The sequence below is a fragment of the Nylanderia fulva genome, unplaced genomic scaffold (genome assembly GCF_048542155.1).
Source record: "Nylanderia fulva isolate GAGA-0341 unplaced genomic scaffold, ASM4854215v1 Scaffold110, whole genome shotgun sequence".
Taxonomy (NCBI): Eukaryota; Metazoa; Arthropoda; class Insecta; order Hymenoptera; family Formicidae; genus Nylanderia; species Nylanderia fulva.
The window spans coordinates 192,433-212,653 of NW_028189303.1; the positions used below are offsets into that span (position 1 = coordinate 192,433).

Genomic DNA, 20,221 nt, shown 5'->3' on the forward strand with positions numbered 1-20,221 from the left:
TAAATTATATAATATTTTAAAAATTATATAATATTATATACATTTATTATATTTAATATTATATAAAAATTATATAATATATTAAATATATGAATTATATAATATTTTTAAAAAATTTAATTTTGTTGAAATTTTTTAAATAAAATAAAATTTTTGACAAATTACAAAAAAAATTATATTGAATTTGTTTGTATATAAATCATTCTTTAAGAATTTTAAAACAAGGATCAAATTATCGTTCTTACAATAAAAACATTCTAATAAATAAAATAATGAACCATAAATTATCGTCTCACAATAATAAAATTTCAAATAATTTTCGAATAAGTATATTTTGAGCATTCCGATTCGAACTTCGCGCGCCGCGCTCGCGCGTGCGCGCTGACGTCATCGGCGCCTCGCGCCTGCGCCGTTATCACTCGGCGCTTCGCCGCTCGCGGCCGGCAGAGGGCGCCACTTGCGGCGATTCCGGGCGGTTTTCGGGCGCTGCTGGGTCAGTCTCGGTGTCCCTGGGCGGTAGTGGTGGCAACGGAAGCGAAGAGGCAGGTAGTCGGCGGTCACGGGAGCGAGCGGCGACATGTTGTCGAAGTCGAATCCCGTGTGAGAAAATACGTGCGCGCGTGGCGAGCGAGTTTTTCTCGACGCGCGACGTCGTCCCTCGAGTGTTTGTGTGTGCGTGCGATTATAAAACGCGCGCGTTCCTCCTCTCCACCCCTGGATTTATACGATATACGAGTGGGTGCGACGCGATATAATATAGGCTGAGGAGAGCGCCGCTACATGTGAAGTGTCCCAGGGATCATTATTTCGCGCTTTACCCGGCCCAGCAAACATGAGCTGGGGCACGGAGCTCTGGGTGAGTCTCTTCTCTTTCTCTCTCTCTCTCTCTCTCTCTCTCTTTCTAACTGTCGCGTACGTTCGTCCTTGTCGCTCCTCTTCCCCCTCCCTCCCTCCCTCCCAATCTTCTCGACTCTCCAGACGACCCAACCTCGCGATCCTCGCGCTTCCACCTTGCGAATGTCTTTCTCTTGGTTTTGAAGAAAAAAAAACGCGGTCGGGTTACTCTGGAATTTTTTTCGAAAGCTCCTCAGGTACTTGCATACGTGACGTTTCGCGTACAAAGTCGCATACCTTAGTCGAGTAAATTGTAGAAGGCGCCGATGGCCGCCCGTCGTCGTTTTCCATTCATTCTGCGAGCGAAATTCCCTTTTGCGTTCGTCACGCATAAACAACACGCTGTTGTTCGTTGCGTTCGTGCGTGCTTTTTCTTCTTTTTTCGAGGCCCCCCTCTGCTCTCGAAACGTGATTCTGCGTCGCATTCGAGATTTTCGAGAACAATAGTTTTTTTTTTAGAAAATAAAAGCTGAATGTTAATGTGTTGCTTCTCATGTGATGTGACTTTGTAGTCGAGTCCTCTTCATTTTCTTCAGTTTCTTGTTGAGAGAAAAATTACGCCAAAAATATTCATGATGCATTTCAATGTTATATGTTTCAAGAATTAAATTGAAAAATTTTTAATTTAAAGTTTATTTACAGTTAGATTTTTTTTTCTTATTTTGTGTGATTGCTATTCTATTTTCTTATATAAAAATTATATATATAATTGAATAATTTACATTTTTTAATTGAAATTGTTAGACTTGAATAATTGATTTTTTTTTATTGAACTTGAATTGCTATTCTATTTTCCTATATAAAAAATATATGTATATAATTGAATGATTGACATTTTTTAATTGAAATTGTTAGACTTGAATAATTGATTTTTTTTATTGAACTTGAATTGCTATTCTATTTTCCTATATACAAAATATATGTATATAATTGAATGATTGACATTTTTTAATTGAAATTGTTAGACTTAAATCATTGATTTTTTTAAATTGAATTTGAATTATTGAATGTTCTTTTTGAGCGAAAAATTATACGCGAGAAATGTTTGTGATGAATTTCAATGTTTTAAAAATTGAATTTGAAGTTTATATTTATAAAGTTAGATTTGTTTTTTTTTTATTATTTTGAGTGATCCCTTTTTTCTATTATTTTTTCCGCATAGAAAAGTGTAATTAAATAATTAAAATTTTTTTTAATTGAAATTTTTCGACTTGAATTATTGAACAATTGAATTGTTGAGTAATTATTTAAAAAAATAGTGTTTGACATAAAAATATTCAGAACTTAATATTTTTTGTTCACGAACATATAATTCAAGACTGAATATTTCTTCCAAACGAACAGTAGAAGAACGTGATTCATTTGTAATCGTATCCTTGATAAGAGAAGTCAAACTAAGAATTATCGAATTTCAAGGTTCTTTTGTCTCTCATCCGTCAGGATGTCAGATACTTTTGTTAATTCATAATTAATCTCATCGCGCAAATGACAGATTCTGACAAATCAGACAAATTCTGTTATCGCTTAGTTCGAGATTAGGGTGACCTTTTATTTTTGTGTCTCTATTAAATAAACATTTTCTTGTCGTTATCTTTTTTTCCGTATGTTCACGTGGTTACATATCACGAGAGTTAAGAATTACGGAAGTTCCTTATGTCGATCGAGATTATTAAACTCGACTGGTTTCAGATGGCTAATAGCAAGAATTTCCTTCGAGGTATTTTACTACCCTCTCTCTTGTGCAGGATCATGCACCTGTTCATTCATATATATCTATTATATCTTATATCTATCGACATCTTCATTTTTCGCCTTAAGCGGTTTCGTTATTTCATCACTAATGTGATTTTTTTTGCAATAAATGCTGGTCATGTATTTATCACCTTCTTGCATTAAATTATTCATTAAATGCTTTATCCGCATATATCTTCATTTCTATTAAATATTGAAAAAATTACTTTAATCTCACTGCTGTCATCTTAAGAAAAAATGGAATTTTTTTATTGCATATATTTTTCTTCTTTTTTTCAAAGAATAATTATTCTCTTAAACCATATTCGACTACTCTTCTTCTATCTCTAACGAACACAATTTAAATATAATTGAACTGAGTAATTGAATTGTTGAACTTAAATAATTGAAATTTTTTAATGAAACTGTTGAATATGAACAATTGAATTTTCGAACTTGAACAATTGAATTTTGAATCGAAATTGCTCGACTTGAAATAATTGAAATCATCGAACTTAAATATTTAATAATTGAAATTTTTTAAATGAAATTGTAAAATTTGAACAATTGAATTTTTGAACTTGAATAATTGAATGTTTAATCGAAATTGCTCTGCTTGAAATAATTAAAATTGTCGAACTTGAATTCTTGAATAATTGAAAGTTTTGAATTGAGCTTGTTCAACTTGTTTTTTTTGCATCAGCAGATACATATTTTGTGTTATGTGACATTTCAGCTAAAAAGAATTATCACTTAAAATTTGTAACATAAAGTATAAAAGGGTAATTTTTAATGTATATAAATATATATTTATATTTTAAATTATATTATGAATATATTTTATATTTTTATAGTTCTTAGTTTTTATATTTTATTATCATTTATAATAAATCTTTCTCTCTGTAGCAAAATCTAAAAGATTAATATCCGCTGAGATTTAAGCAAACTCATCCTCTTATAGTGACTGTACAGTTATAATTTTCGTCGGCAAATGCTGTTTCGCTGTCGCGCATTTTCTTCGTATAACACTTTTGGGAAAAAAATAATTTTTTCTCTTCTCTCTCGAAAGAGAAAAAAAATTAGCTGCACCACCACTGCCTGTGTTGTCGTCTTCGTCGTCGTTTTCGCCAACGACAGGTAACCGCGATATCCCCGAAAAAACCAGTTCGTGTTCGCCAGGAGTTTTGCCTTTTCGGTTGCTAGCCGCAGGCGAATGTTCCTTCTTCGCCCGCGCGTTTCTTCTGCCTCTCTCCTTCTTTTACCCCTGCTTCTTTCCACGCACCTTGCTCGCGTGGAGAGGAGCACACATATGTTCTTTTTGCTTCCTTTCTCGTGAAATCTCCGCGACGGCCGCGACGACGACATATCGACTTTTCATGTATATGTATATTTTCATCTCTATTAAATATTTAAAAATTGCATTAATCAAACTGCGGTTATCTAAAAAAAATTAAATTTTCTATCACATCTTTTTCTTCTTTTTTTCAAAATATAATTATTATTCTTATGCACCATTTGACTACTTTTCTTCCATCTCTAATGAACACTTAATTTAAATATAATTGAATTAAATTGAATAATTGAATTGTTGAACTTGAATAATTGAAATTTTTTAATGAAACTGTTGAATGTGAACTTTGAATTGAATTTTCGAATTTGAACAATTAAATTTTGAATTGAAATTGCTCGACTTGAAATAATAGAAATTTCTCAATTGAAATGGCCGAATTTAAATACTTGAATAATTGAAATTTTTAAAATGAAACTGTTGAATTTGAACAATGGATATTTCGAACTTGAACAATTGAATTTTTAATCGAAATTATTTGACTTGAAATAATAGAAATTTATCAATTGAAATTGTCGAACTTAAATACTTGAATAATTGAAATTTTTTAAATGATACTGTTGAATTTGAAAAATTGAATTTTTCATCAAAATTGCTCAACATGAAATAATTGAAATCGTCGAACTTGAATTTTCGAACTTATCGACTTTTCATGATCATCGAGCGAGATGACATTGCGTTTGGAGAACAAACTGATTGATTGAACTGACGTCACGATATACGTCATGTTGAATAGTCAGTCTGTATATATTGTAGAAATTTTCAGCGTTACTCGTGCTTTTTTTTTTTACGGGATACGAAAATATCACCCGTGACAAGTACAAAAATAGAAACACAAACGTGCGGAAATACAAACATTACGAAAACAAGTGGCGAGCGATCGCAAAATATCTTTTTATATACTGTGTTATTAATATATACTGTAGATTTTATTTAGAAAATATTTTTAGGAATCCTACGCGAGGTCCCAGGATCGAATCCAATAGAACCTCGATTTTTTTTTCTGCTTGGGAAAAACCTACAGTCAATCGAAAAATGCTACCAATAATCATATTTCAATAATAAATAATTGATATATTTAAATAAATAATATTTCAATAATATATCTCTATAATAGAATGATGAAAAAATGAAAGAATTCATCGTTTCTCGATCCAGAGAGATCAAAAGACGCGCGATGATTTCAGAAAAAATTCTTACGCATGTGCGCGCGTAAAATCGATTGACCGATGACGTCTTCTGCGTTCCCTCGGCCTCTCTCTATTAATAATTCATTTCGAATTCCGTGCGCCATCATTTTCGTTACTCATCCCCGTTATTTGTACTCAATGATGTACTCAATCATCTGCCAAACTCGATTGAAAATCATAGACATCGTGCATTGAATTGCGCTATATCAATCTTTCATTGGAATAAAATATTTATCTTGCAATTAGTTAAGATATTGGATATTTTCGAATTATAAGTGTACATAATAATTGGTGTGTGTGAAGTTGGCGTATCATTTTGCGGAAACTCATATTTTGAGAGTTCTGACTTCCTTTTTAATAGTTCTAGAGTTCCTGATAGGTAAAACACATAGTTCTGCTCGTTAAAGCGAAAAAATTACTTAGTGCAAAGTGAGACGCCAACTTCACGCAGCGTCTCACTTTGTCCTACGACATTTTCCGTATCAGAAATAATCAGAAATGAAAAGATCTATAGTTCTACATGAGTTCTAAGAAGAGTTCTACATTCTAAAAGCAAAAAATATTAATTAAACCAAAATTAAAATAATTGGATACCTGTATCTATAGATGTCGAAGGGAGACGCCAGTCAATTTTTAACAGTTCTGCTTATTATAAAGCAGTTCTGGTATAGTTCTGGGAATGTGCATTAAGTTTCCAAAGAGTTCTGATAATTAAAACACCTAAAAATTATTTTAATTAATTATTTTACCCGAAAAACGCCTATTTTCGACTGTAAAGGTGAGACGCCAGTCGATTTTCGAGTTCTGTTTTTTCTAAAACAATTCTCGTATAGTGTTTGACATGTACAATGAGTTTCCAATGAGTTCTGATAATTAAAAGAATAAAAAATAATTTTAAATAATTTATTTTTCTCGAAAAATGTATATTTTTGCGTTTAAAGGTGAGACGCCAGTCGATTTTCAATAGTTCTGATTATTAATTATCAGAACTCTTTGGAAATTCATCGTACATACCCAGAACTATACCAGAACTGCTATAGAAAAAACAGAACTCTCATTTTTAGACTCAAAAATATGCATTCTTCGCGGGCAAAATAAATTATTTAAAATTATTTTTTATTCTTTTAATTATCAGAACTCTTTGGAAACTCAATATACATGTCTAATACTATATGAGAACTGTTTTAGAAAAAACAGAACTCAAAAATCGACTGGCGTCTCACCTTTACAGTCGAAATCAGGTGGCATTTTGTCTTTAAACTCTAAAATGTGCATTTTTCGAGAAAAATAATTAATTAAATAAATTTCTAATTGTTTTAATTATCAGAACTCATTGGAAACTCATTGTACATGTCAAACACTATACGAGAATTGTTTTAGAAAAAAGAGAACTCGAAAATCGACTGGCGTCTCACCTTTAGAATCGAAAATAGGCGTTTTTCAGGTAAAATAATTAATTAAAATAATTTTTAAGAGTTTTAATTATCAGAACTCTTTGGAAACTTAATGCATATGCCCAGAACTATACCAGAACTGCTTTATAATAAGCAGAACTGTTAAAATTGTAAAACTGTAAAAATTGACTGGCGTCTCCCTTCGACATCTATAGATACAGGTATCCGATTATTTTAATTTTGGTTTAATTAATATTTTTTGCTTTAAGAAGGTAGAACTCTTCTTATGTAGAACTATAGATCTTTTCATTTCTGATTATTTCTGATACGGAAAATGTCGTAGGAAAAAGTGAGACGCTGCGTGAAGTTGGCGTCTCACTTTGCACTAAGCAATTTTTTCGCTTTAACGAGCAGAACTATGTGTTTTACCTATCAGGAACTCTAAAACTATTAAAAAGAAAGTAAGAACTCTCAAAATATAATGAGTTTCCGCAAAATGATACGCCAACTTTACACACACTAATAATTGAAATCTTGGAGTACTCAACGATCTATCTTTTCAGCTAATTGCAAGTTTAATTATCGCGATTTTTTACTTAACGCGATTTTCTTTCTATTTAGCACAGAAATAATTTTGTTTCCAATTCTTATTTTTATAAGAGAATTATAGCTAATTATGTTTTCTACAATATAATCTATTTTGCTTTATAGTTAGGGATATTTTCTTTTATATCATAGTAAAGTTATATATAATTTATAATATATATATTTTTTATATATATATTTTATATTTATTTTATATATTATATATAAAATACAAATACCATTTATTGCATATGTATAATATAATGGAATTTCTTTCTCTATCGTTTCTCTTTGTTCTCCTTTAAAAGATAGATTCTCTCTTTCTGTGCAAAGATACGACGAGGCAGGCCCGTCTTGTATATACATATGCTCACGAGTAGCTAGCTAGGTTGTTAAACGCGTCTTCTTGTATCGCGATTTGCGAGAAAGTGTGTACGATACGTCAGTAACTCGTGATACGTGCGACGTATATATCATCGAGCTTCGAACTCAATTTTAACAGCTGATAACGGAAATTACGCCGTACGCTAATCGAACTTGATCGAATTGATCGTATAATAGAAAAAAACTGATGTATTATAATGCTTAAAAATTTATTAGCTCTATCATCAGGATCTCACTGCTTGATATTTTTCTAGAGATAAGTAGAGATAATGTAATTTAGGCCAAATTTTAATATATTTAGTTTTAATTTATTTATATAAAATAATTGAGAAAATTGAAAAAATAATTGAAAAAAATAATTAAAGCAATAATTGAAAAAATTAAAATAATTAAAAATAAATAATTAATTTATATAAAATAATTGAAACAAATTGAAAAAATAATTGAAAAAATTAAAATAATTAAAAATAAATATATTTATCGTTAAGTAATTACGTGACACTTATTTCTATAAATTATTTAAAAAAAAAATTTATATATATATATACACAATATTTATTTGTTTTGTATACAGATATGTTTAAATAATTTATATAAACACATGTATACCAGAAAACTCGCTTTCTTATCGCGGAATACTTTCTTCGAAAGTGTCCGAAAGAATTTTTAGTCAAATCACGAAGACGATGCTTCTCTAAATTATTGATTATTCGATTCACATCGTAAGCAGGCAGCCAACACTGACCCTGACGAATTAATTCGGTCCCCCCAACACATCGTATAGATCGATAGTGCAAAGGTGGACCAAGAGTATGAGGAGGAAAGGTAGGTGGGAGAAACAGGAACGAGATATAATTTAGTGCTCTTACGTCATCGCGTTTGTATCGCGCGGTTCGGATGATGGAAGTGAGACGCCCGCTATTCCCGATTTCGCGCCGGAGAAAGTAACTTTTATCTCTCGTAATCTTCGCGACTTTTCCCTCCTACGCTAATTTTGCTCCCATTTCCAATTCTCCGTGCGACGCGACGTGCGTAATAATAATAATAATCCACGTATATATACACATAGAAGTGAATCGGAAGAGAGACGCGGGAACGAGGCTCTCGAGGTCGATTCGTATCAACGACATGATTTTTCTCCACTTGTGCAAATGAGCGTTGAGAACTTTTCTTCGGCTGTCTGTAACAAAAAATTAAAATTGTATATTTTTATTTATTTTTAATGTTTTTCAATTAAATTTAATAAAAATATAAATATAAGCATTTTTTTAAATATTTTTGTTAAATTTGATTAATATTTTTTTTTATTCAATTGCATTAAAATATTGATCTTAAATAAACGAAAATTTTGCTTAAAAATTAAATTTACATTTAAATTATTTAAATTTAAATTTGATAGATTTCAGTTAAAATGATTAAAATTTCGTTTACTTAATGTCAGTATTTAATTTAGATAATTTAAATTATTACATTAAGCGTCATTAAGTAAATGAGAATTTTATTTAAAAATTACTTAAATTTAAATTTAAATTCGATTTAAATAATTTTTGAGTTAGATATTTGTTTATTTAATGTTAACATTTTATAACTTAATATAATTAAAATTTTTGAAAAAGAAGAATAAAAAGATTTGAAATAATTAACTTAAATTATTATACCAAAATTATTTTTGTTCGCACTTAGGCTTTTTACTTACTTTTTTTATAAAGAAGTTATTATACTATATTATTATTATTATAATTATTATTATAAGAATCTCCATTAAATTTCAGCATCATCAGTCTTTAACCGCGTCGTTCATTACTAATTAGACTCGGCTGTTGCTTAATAATTACCGCCTAATATTCGTTCGAAATTCTCGATTTTTCCGGTATTTTTCAACGAAGAAGAAAAGATTTCCGTCCGCGGAAATGTTTGAGCGATACTTGAATGTGTCAAATCATGAATCACAGCCGAGGAGGCCTCGACGAGCCTTTTATTTGCTAAAGATGGTTATTCATCATTTTTCTTCGCTAAAACGCGTAATCGACTAACGGAAACGCTCTTCGCGAAATTTCCTGATAGAGATTAAGCGAGTAAAACACCTTCATCTTTTGTAACTGTTCATTGTACTATCATCACGAAGGGATTTCCTTGAAAAAAAATTATCTTATTTTCGACTGAACCATCTATAATACATCATTTAAAAGAAATAAGATTATGTAAATATTATTTTTAAAAAAATATAAAATTGTTGAAAAAAAATTTTCTTCTACCATAATAAAAATGTCACATGTCATTATACTTCGAATAATATTTCATAAGAGATTAACTTTTAGCGTTTGATAAAATTACTTGGAAATAAAAATTTATAATTTCATCAGGAGAACAAATTTTTTTCAACACTTATAATTTTTAAAATAATATTTATATTATTCGGAGCTTAAAAATTCAATGCGACACTAGTGGTGGTCGCGTGAACTATCATAAATGGCCGTCGCAAATATATATCTAGCATCTTATTATTATTTGAAAAATTAATTAATAATGTTCCAGTGATCACATGAGATCTGATGTCAGAGTGTGTCTAGCCGCAATGACATCTTTTTCATTAAAAAAATTTATTTTTACACTTAAAACGGTTGTATATTTGCGGCGGCCATATTTGTTTTGCTACAGTAGCGCCTCTCTTACCGCGGTGGACGTTTTTTCACCAATTGGAAAAGAATACGCAAAGTGTCAACATATGCGTGTCCATATATCTTCTCTCCTATCAATTTATAGGAAAACCGCTGATAGCTTCTAACTGTACCTTCATAAATTCCTTTTAATGACAAAGTGCACACTAGGTGGAAACTCTTATCGAAACGCGTGGCGTAATTTAAATTTACCGTAAAGAAAAGGCATGAGGAAGTAGCGGTCACAGTAACGACTTATTTATAGCATAATTATGATCGTCCAGCGAAAACTCTTTCCAGCTCTACGATTTGCCTGATAGATCGACCGGATATTATTAACAAGTTGTGACTGCATTTCTTATTTATTTTTGTAATTTTTTTTGCGATTTTGGCGACGGAAATAGGAGATATTAAATAGTATCTTTACGTAAAGAAAACTTGCGAGAATTTAATAGAAATTTAATTAAAGTTAATTTATCTATTAAAAAAATGTTTTGTAATTACATTAAATTTATTATAAAATTAAATAAATTACTTTAATTTTATAATTTAATTAATTTAATTCTTTCAATTTTTTTCGAAATATTTCTTAATTTTTAATTAATAGAAATAATTTACATTATCACGAGAGTTTTGAATTTGACAATGTGCATTGCGAACACATATGCTTAATTAATTAATTAATTAATATATTATATCTATGCACGTTTATAAGCAGTATTTAGTGTTTAAAATATAACGATACGAACTGAACACTTCGATTCGCATGAAAGGGTTAACCAGGGGTCCTAACGTGACACCACCACCTTAAACGAGTTTGTCCGGTTTGGCAGATTCCAGTCAACACCGTTATTATTCGCCTGTATGAAGTTAGCCCCCTATTTTTCGAATTTTAAAATTTTAAAGGTTGTTCCAGGTTGTTCTAGACTTGTTCTAAATTGTTCCAAAAGATCAAATTTAAAAAATAAAAATTTTCGCGAAAAATGGAAAAAAACGATTTTTTGACCTGGCCCCCCATTTTTCGAAAATCGAACTTTTAAAGGTTGTTCCAGATTGTTCTAGTTGTTCTAAACATTGTTCCAAAGTGATAATTCCCTAAACAAAATATTTCACGAGATATAATAAAAAAATAGTTTCGTGCGCTAAAACAGTATTTTTACGTTTTCGGCTATAGTTATTATCTCTTAAACACCAAACTGTATATTTTAGCTAAAAACGAACAGAACAACCTGGAACAACTCTCAATTTTGCTAGAACATAATTTTAAAGAGTACTTTACTCTTGGAAATAAACATATTTTTGTTGTTTTTTCGTGTTTTTCGACCGATAACGACGTGACAGCGGTCCCAAACTATAGAACAATTACGTACTGGCATAGAACAACTTGGAACAACTCTCAGTTTTGCTAGAACATTATTTTAAAGGGTACTTTACTCTTGGAAATAAACACATTTTTTTTGTTTTTTCATCTTTTTTGCTCGCAAAAGTCGCGATAACGGTCCCAAACTATAGAACAATTACGTACTGGCATAGAACAACTTGGAACAACTCTCAGTTTTGCTAGAACATCATTTTAAAGGGTACTTTACTCTTGGAAATAAACAAATTTTTTTTGTTTTTTCATCTTTTTTGCCCGCTAAAGTCGCGATAGCGGTCCCAAACTATAGAACAATTACGTACTGGCATAGAACAACTTGGAACAACTCTCAGTTTTGCTAGAACATCATTTTAAAGGGTACTTTACTCTTAGAAATAAACAAATTTTTTTTGTTTTTTTATCTTTTTTGCCCGCTAAAGTCGCGATAGCGGTCCCAAACTATAGAACAATTACGTACTGGCATAGAACAACTTGGAACAACTCTCAGTTTTGCTAGAACATCATTTTAAAGGGTACTTTACTCTTGGAAATAAACACATTTTTTTTGTTTTTTCATCTTTTTTGCCCGCTAAAGTCGCGATAGCGGTCCCAAACTATAGAACAATTACGTACTGGCATAGAACAACTTGGAACAACTCTCAGTTTTGCTAAAACATAATTTTAAAGGGTACTTTACTCTTGGAAATAAACACATTTTTCTTGTTTTTTCATCTTTTTCGCCCGCTAAAGTCGCGATAGCGGTCCCAAACTATAGAACAATTACGTACTGGCATAGAACAACTTGGAACAACTCTCAGTTTTGCTAGAACATAATTTTAAAGAGTACTTTACTCTTGGAAATAAACACATTTTTCTTGTTTTTTCGTGTTTTTCGACCGATAACGTCGCGACAGCGGTCCCAAACTATAGAACAATTACGTACTGGCATAGAACAACTTGGAACAACTCTCAGTTTTGCTAGAACATTATTTTAAAAAGTACTTTACTCTTGGAAATAAACACATTTTTTTTGTTTTTTCATCTTTTTTGCCCGCTAAAGTCGCGATAGCAGTCCCAAACTATAGAACAATTACGTACTGGCATAGAACAACTTGGAACAACTCTCAGTTTTGCTGGAACATTATTTTAAAGAGTACTTTACTCTTGGAAATAAACACATTTTTTTTGTTTTTTCATCTTTTTTGCTCGCTAAAGTCGCGATAGCGGTCCCAAACTATAGAACAATTACGTACTGGCATAGAACAACTTGGAACAACTCTCAGTTTTGCTAGAACATTATTTTAAAGGGTACTTTACTCTTGGAAATAAACAAATTTTTTTTGTTTTTTCATCTTTTTTGCTCGCTAAAGTCGCGATAGCGGTCCCAAACTATAGAACAATTACGTACTGGCATAGAACAACTTGGAACAACTCTCAATTTTGCTAGAACATAATTTTAAAGAGTACTTTACTCTTGGAAATAAACATGTTCTAGTAAAATTGAGAGTTGTTCCAAGTTGTTCTATGCCAGTACGTAACTGTTCTATAGTTTACGATCGCTGTCGCGACTTTAGCGAGCAAAAAAGATGAAAAAACAAAAAAAATGTGTTTATTTCCAAGAGTAAAGTACTCTTTAAAATAATGTTCCAGCAAAACTGAGAGTTGTTCCAAGTTGTTCTATGCCAGTACGTAATTGTTCTATAGTTTGGGACCGCTGTCGCGACTTTAGCGAGCAAAAAAGATGAAAAAACAAGAAAAATGTGTTTATTTCCAAGAGTAAAGTACTCTTTAAAATTATGTTCTAGCAAAATTGAGAGTTGTTCCAAGTTGTTCTATGCCAGTACGTAATTGTTCTATAGTTTGGGACCGTTATCGCGACTTTTGCGAGCAAAAAAGATGAAAAAACAAAAAAAATGTGTTTATTTCCAAGAGTAAAGTACCCTTTAAAATAATGTTCTAACAAAACTGAGAGTTGTTCCAAGTTGTTCTATGCCAGTACGTAATTGTTCTATAGTTTGGGACCGTTATCGCGACTTTTGCGGGCAAAAAAGATGAAAAAACAAAAAAAATGTGTTCATTTCCGAGAGTAAAGTACCCTTTAAAATGATGTTCTAGCAAAACTGAGAGTTGTTCCAAGTTGTTCTATGCCAGTACGTAATTGTTCTATAGTTTGGGACCGCTGTCGCGACGTTATCGGTCGAAAAACACAAAAAAACAAGAAAAATGTGTTTATTTCCAAGAGTAAAGTACTCTTTAAAATTATGTTCTAGAAAAATTGAGAGTTGTTCCAAGTTGTTCTATGCCAGTACGTAATTGTTCTATAGTTTGGGACCGCTATCGCGACTTTAGCGAGCAAAAAAGATGAAAAAACAAAAAAAATGTGTTTATTTCCAAGAGTAAAGTACTCTTTAAAATAATGTTCCAGCAAAACTGAGAGTTGTTCCAAGTTGTTCTATGCCAGTACGTAATTGTTCTATAGTTTGGGACCGCTGTCGCGACTTTAGCGAGCAAAAAAGATGAAAAAACAAGAAAAATGTGTTTATTTTCAAGAGTAAAGTACTCTTTAAAATTATGTTCTAGCAAAATTGAGAGTTGTTCCAAGTTGTTCTATGCCAGTACGTAATTGTTCTATAGTTTGGGACCGTTATCGCGACTTTTGCGAGCAAAAAAGATGAAAAAACAAAAAAAAATGTGTTTATTTCCAAGAGTAAAGTACCCTTTAAAATAATGTTCTAGCAAAACTGAGAGTTGTTCCAAGTTGTTCTATGCCAGTACGTAATTGTTCTATAGTTTGGGACCGCTGTCACGTCGTTATCGGTCGAAAAACACGAAAAAACAACAAAAATATGTTTATTTCCAAGAGTAAAGTACTCTTTAAAATTATGTTCTAGCAAAATTGAGAGTTGTTCCAGGTTGTTCTGTTCGTTTTTAGCTAAAATATACAGTTTGGTGTTTAAGAGATAATAACTATAGCCGAAAACGTAAAAATACTGTTTTAGCGCACGAAACTATTTTTTTATTATATCTCGTGAAATATTTTGTTTAGGGAATTATCACTTTGGAACAATGTTTAGAACAACTAGAACAATCTGGAACAACCTTTAAAAGTTCGATTTTCGAAAAATGGGGGGCCAGGTCAAAAAATCGTTTTTTTCCATTTTTCGCGAAAATTTTTATTTTTTAAATTTGATCTTTTGGAACAATTTAGAACAAGTCTAGAACAACCTGGAACAACCTTTAAAATTTTAAAATTCGAAAAATAGGGGGCTAACTTCATACAGGCTATTATTCGCTTTTCCCGGCTTTGCATTACTTTCGCTCGAAATTTCATCAAATCATCATCGGGCCTTTCAATATTTCGAATAATATTTACCCTCTCTTCATTTGTTTTATTTTATCAATATTATCTTTGATTGAGATATTATGTTCATGTATCAATCTTATCATATTGCAAAATCTTTTTCTTAAAACTATATTTGAAAGATATTTAAAAAAAATTATTTTTATAAAATTGCTCCTAATAAGTATTATTTAAAAATTATTTAAATTAAAATCAATCTTATCATATTGCAAAATCTTTTTCTTGGAATTATATTCGAAAGATAATTTTAAAAAATTATTTTTATATTGCTCCTGCGCACGATAGAAAATAAATTTTTTTTTAGATTAAAATTTAAATCGATCAAATTTAATAACAATATAATAAAAAGCAATTTTAATTTTTTTAGCGGATATGCCTAAATATAAGAGACTGGAAAGTGGATATTGATTTAATAAATTTATCGAATCGAGAATAGTTTGCTTTATCGAAAAATTGCATCCTCCAGTTTTAATACGCGTTACAAAGTATTCTGGTTCAAAATTTAAAATTGCATCAATATTCCCACGTTTCACAGACAATCGGTGGTTATTATCGTATATGGTTGACTGAAGATGTTTGCATGATTATACGGTTCGCATCTCGGTTGTTTGTGGAATTCTACTATGAGATATTTCGCGGAAAAAATAGTGTGTGTGAGAGAATAATTTCCACGATTGCTCAAATAACACTATGATAAAGAAAGATATCTAGTTCATAACATTTTCGACCTCGAATAGAATGAATAAATATTTTGAAAAGTAGATGAACGTGTTATATTTCAATTTTTTTCTATTTATTTATTTAATTTATTTTTTAATTTTGATTTATTTTTATATTTACTAATTTTAATGTATTTTTTTTATTTATTAATTTTAATTTATTTTTTATATTTAAGTATTTATTTTTTTTTTAATTTTAATTAATTTTTATATTTACTTATTTATTAAATTTATGTATTTATTTATTTAAGAAGATATTTGAAAACGAAATTTTATTTTCAATAGGGAAATTTTTTTGAGAACTTGGAGTATTAGATGTTCTGTTTATTAGCGTTGAAATTAAAAATAGCCTTCAAATTTTATACGAATGTGGGTTAAGCGTAAATTCGCGAGTATAGATATTCGGACTCCTCAATTTCTCTGGAGAAACTTAATATGTATATTACTTATATTATTATTATATATTTTACGCGTTTATACACGCATACGTGAACATATATACGTGCCATTTATTTTTGGAGAAATAGTTACTGTGTTAGTGTGTCAACAGAGAAGAAAATTATATATATTTGCATGATTATTTATATATGATTTTATTATATTAAGATAAACAATTTATTTGTTTATCTTAATATAATAAAATTGTTATTTTCAGAATTTTGAAAATATAATAATTTATTATGTATCAAATGCAAATTACTATATAGACGATATCAGGGGTGTCTTCTCTAGAAAATCTCTAGAAATTCTGGAATTCTCAGGGATTTTTTTGTATCTGTAAAAAGAATTATCTTTGGAATTTTATTCGGACTTAGGAAATTTTTTTAAATTCTCTATTTTTGATTATATTTTATTTTTCTTACATTATAAACCGACAAGTCAAATTGTGAATTGTGAGTTTAAAATGTATATCTAGCTCTGTTTATATATTCACAGTATCTTAACTAAAATTTTATGCAATACAATTTTTTATTGTAATGTTTAGTGATAAAAAAATGAAAAAATATATTTTGCAAGTAAGAAATATATTTATTTGACAAAAACTGTTTAGTTTTTTCTGTGTTTTCTTCTGTGTGATTCTTCGCTGTCGCGAAGCTGATTGTGAGTATTTCTGTGCACTATATAAGACTACAAGTTGAAAAATTTCTGTTAAATTTAACAGATATCAAATGTCCCAAACGGTTCACAGAAATTTTTGTGTTAATTTAACATAATATGAATATATTAAATGAAGACACAAATTCTGTGTTAATATTTTAACACAAAATAAATGCAAAATGCACTTCAAGTAATTTAAAATAAATTTTGTGTAAAAATGAATTAAAAATATGTTAATTTTAGATTTTATCATCCTTATATTATAAAATAAAAAATCAACATTTTATCCTGTAAATTTTAACAGATATTTTTTACTAATAAAACAGAACATATTTATTATGTAAAATTAAAAATAGATAAGCATTGTGTTATTTTTACATTTTTTTTTAAGTTGTTTAATATTTTAACATTTCAGTTCAATTAACACAACAGTAATATATTAAATTAACACATGAATGTGTTAAATATATTTAACACAAAAATTTTCACAAGGTTTTTAACAAGAAAACACAAATTTTTCTACTGTTAGCGTAATTTTTGGAACAATTTTAAACACTTATAAAATACATGCAGTATTCCGCGAAAATACACCCCGTAAAGGCTTGTTTCGCCTTTTTCTCTCGGACACGCGAGAGCGGCCGCGAACCGTTCAGAGAGAGAGAAAGAACTTGCCCCACCCACGCATCGCGCCGAATCTCTATAAATACGGCACTCTCGAGAGAGCACTCTCGGCTCGACGGTGTATATATGTACATATATGCGAGAGTGAAACGGGAATAGGAGCGAGAGGGACTGATTAAGGCCGCGCGACCTATGCAGATTAGATTTTTACACGCACAAGAGTGAATACACAGGAGATTTGCTCTAAAAAGTATATATGATAATATGTGAGATTTAAATGATTTTTTCAGATTTTAATGGATGTAATTTTTTTGTTAATTTTAATTTGGATTCAATTAAGAGAGCAAATACGCAGGAGATTTGCTCTAAAAAGTATATGTGATAATTTTTATTTTTCTATGTTGGGTTAAGTTAGGTTAATTTTAGTGCGCAAGAGATTTGCTCTAAAAAGTATATATGATAATATGTGAGATTTAAATGATTTTTTCAGATTTTAATCGATGTAATTTTTTGTTAATTTTAATTTGGATTCAATTAAGAGAGCAAATACGCAGGAGATTTGCTCTAAAAAGTATATGTGATAGTTTAAATTTTTCTATGTTAAGTTAGGTACTAGATTAGGTTAGGTTAATTTTAATTTTAAAGCGCAAGAGATTTGCTCTAAAAAGTATATATGATAATATATGAGATTTAAATAATTTTTTCAGATTTTAATGGAAATTTAATGTAATTTTTTTGTTAATTTTAACTTTGGATTCAATCAAGAGAGCAAATACGCAGGAGATTTGCTCTAAAAAGTATATGTGATAATTTTAATTTTTCTATGTTAGGTTAGGTACTAAATTAGGTTAGGTTAATTTTAGTTTTAATGCATAAGAGATTTGCTCTAAAAAGTATATATGATAATATGTAAGATTTAAATAATTTTTTCAGATTTTAATGGATGTAATTTTTTGTTAATTTTAACTTGAATTTAATTAAGAGAGCAAATACGCAGGATATTTGCTCTAAAAAGTATATGTGATAGTTTTAATTTTTCTATGTTAGGTTAGGTACTAGGTTAGGTTAATTTTTCTACTACTTTTTTATATTGACCACGCACATTAAATCAGTTACTGACGAGAAAACTAAGCACATAAGGGAATAAAATTAATATAAAAACATAATAAAAATTATCGGGATTTTCGAGAGACTGAAGATTATAAATATATATGTGAATAAAATTAACATATGACTTGAAAGACTCTTTCAGCGAGAGAATTTTATTTGGTTTTTCGACCTTTTGCAGTTTATGTACCTAAACGCATGTGCTTACGTAAGGGGCAAAGTATGCTAATTTTCCTACTTCGTTCTAACGATCTATTGAATAATGCACGCAACGTAGTATCGTAGCCCTGCGCAAACTTGTATTATTGATTTTTTTGAAAAAAATATTTTTTATTATAAAATTTATAAAAAGATTTTTTCTGATTTTTTTATCGTGACATTTATAAATATTCTTCTATAAAAAAAATTTTTTTATTATAAAATTTATAAACATTATTTTTTTCTAAAAAAAAATTATTTTTCTTTATTATAAAATTTATAAAAAGATATTTTGTTCTAAATTTTTTTAATCATAAAATTTATATATATTTTTCTTTATTTATTTATCTATTTTTCCCTGAAAAAATTCTTTATTATAAAATTTATAAAGATATTTTGCTGCAAAAAATTTTTTATTTATAAAATTTATAATAAAACATATTTTCCGCTAAATATTTAATACCTTATATGTCACATAAATTTTTTTAAATATCTTAGGATTATTCTATGTATATAGAGGAATCAAATTTAACTTTCGTTTTTCGGAAGAAAAACGTTAAACCGTTTTATTCCGAAAACAAAGCACTGCTTCCAGAATATCCCACGCGCGTCTCTTATCGTCGCTGCATCCTCCGTTGATATCGCACGAGCCCTAGATTACTCCTGTCTCTTCTCTCCCACTCTCCAGACGGTCCGCGTCCTCTCTCATTCAATCTTCGTTTTCATTCCGAGCGACGACGAATGAGACGAAATATTTGTAACGTGATTCATGCGAACCGCGATTAAAAGCTATGCTGAAAAATATGAGTCATGTACATGCGATCGAATTGAGCCGTGATAAGCCAAAAGTGATATCGTCCGGCGACCTTTTATGACCCGATCAAGAGTCGAGAATCACTTATTGTTATTTGTCGATCGTATTGTCGTGATCTAATTGAACAGGAAAATCTAGTCTAATTCAAGAGTTAATAACATCAATTTTTTCAAATTAAAATTGAATCGATAAAATTAAAAAATTTATTTTAATATATATATAAGATTTTTTATATTTCAACCCTTCAAGGAGCTCAATTTGCGAAAAATTGTTTGCTTTTAATATTTATTATTATTAATTTATTATATATTTATTAACGCAAAAAATCATTTATCTATCTTATTTTAAGTGATTTTCACGTTTACGACTTGTAAATAACAATTCACAGAATATCAGTTACATTTTGTAAATATTTTTCAATAGAAACGCGATGCTCGCGATAAAACCTCGGAATTATACCTATTCCGAGAAATACTACAATCAAGGAAGATAAGGATCTTTCCAGATAAATCGCAGATTAGATAATAAATATAACGCGGGACATTTCTGCGTGAAATCGACGATGACGCTAGAACTTTTAATGATCATTTACGTCGTTATTGTTCAATGTCTATAAATATGCGACTCTTAAATCTGCGTATGAGATTTATTATGCACATACATTATGTCTCTCATGTGCAGAGATGAATGCAACTGCATCTCAATGCAGTTTCCATCGAGATTCATTTTTGTCGATTTAAAAATCATAGAGCTAAAGATACTT

General features: G+C 29.8%; 1 protein-coding gene across 5 annotated transcripts in view; it reads left to right on the top strand.

Annotated features, from left to right (window-relative positions):
- Positions 1-503: 503 nt before the first annotated feature.
- The window catches only part of Cip4 (formin-binding protein 1-like Cip4), a 55,153-nt gene continuing 35,435 nt past the window's right edge, over positions 504-20,221 (top strand). For 3 of the 5 annotated variants that reach the window (XM_029313618.2, XM_029313621.2, XM_029313622.2), the window contains exon 1: positions 505-856. In XM_029313618.2, the coding sequence (XP_029169451.1) occupies positions 833-856 (24 nt within the window). In that variant the 5' untranslated portion in view covers positions 505-832. Of the gene's footprint in view, positions 857-20,221 lie in introns of all 5 variants that reach the window. The other 2 variants (XM_029313615.2, XM_029313616.2) reach the window with 1 other exon arrangement.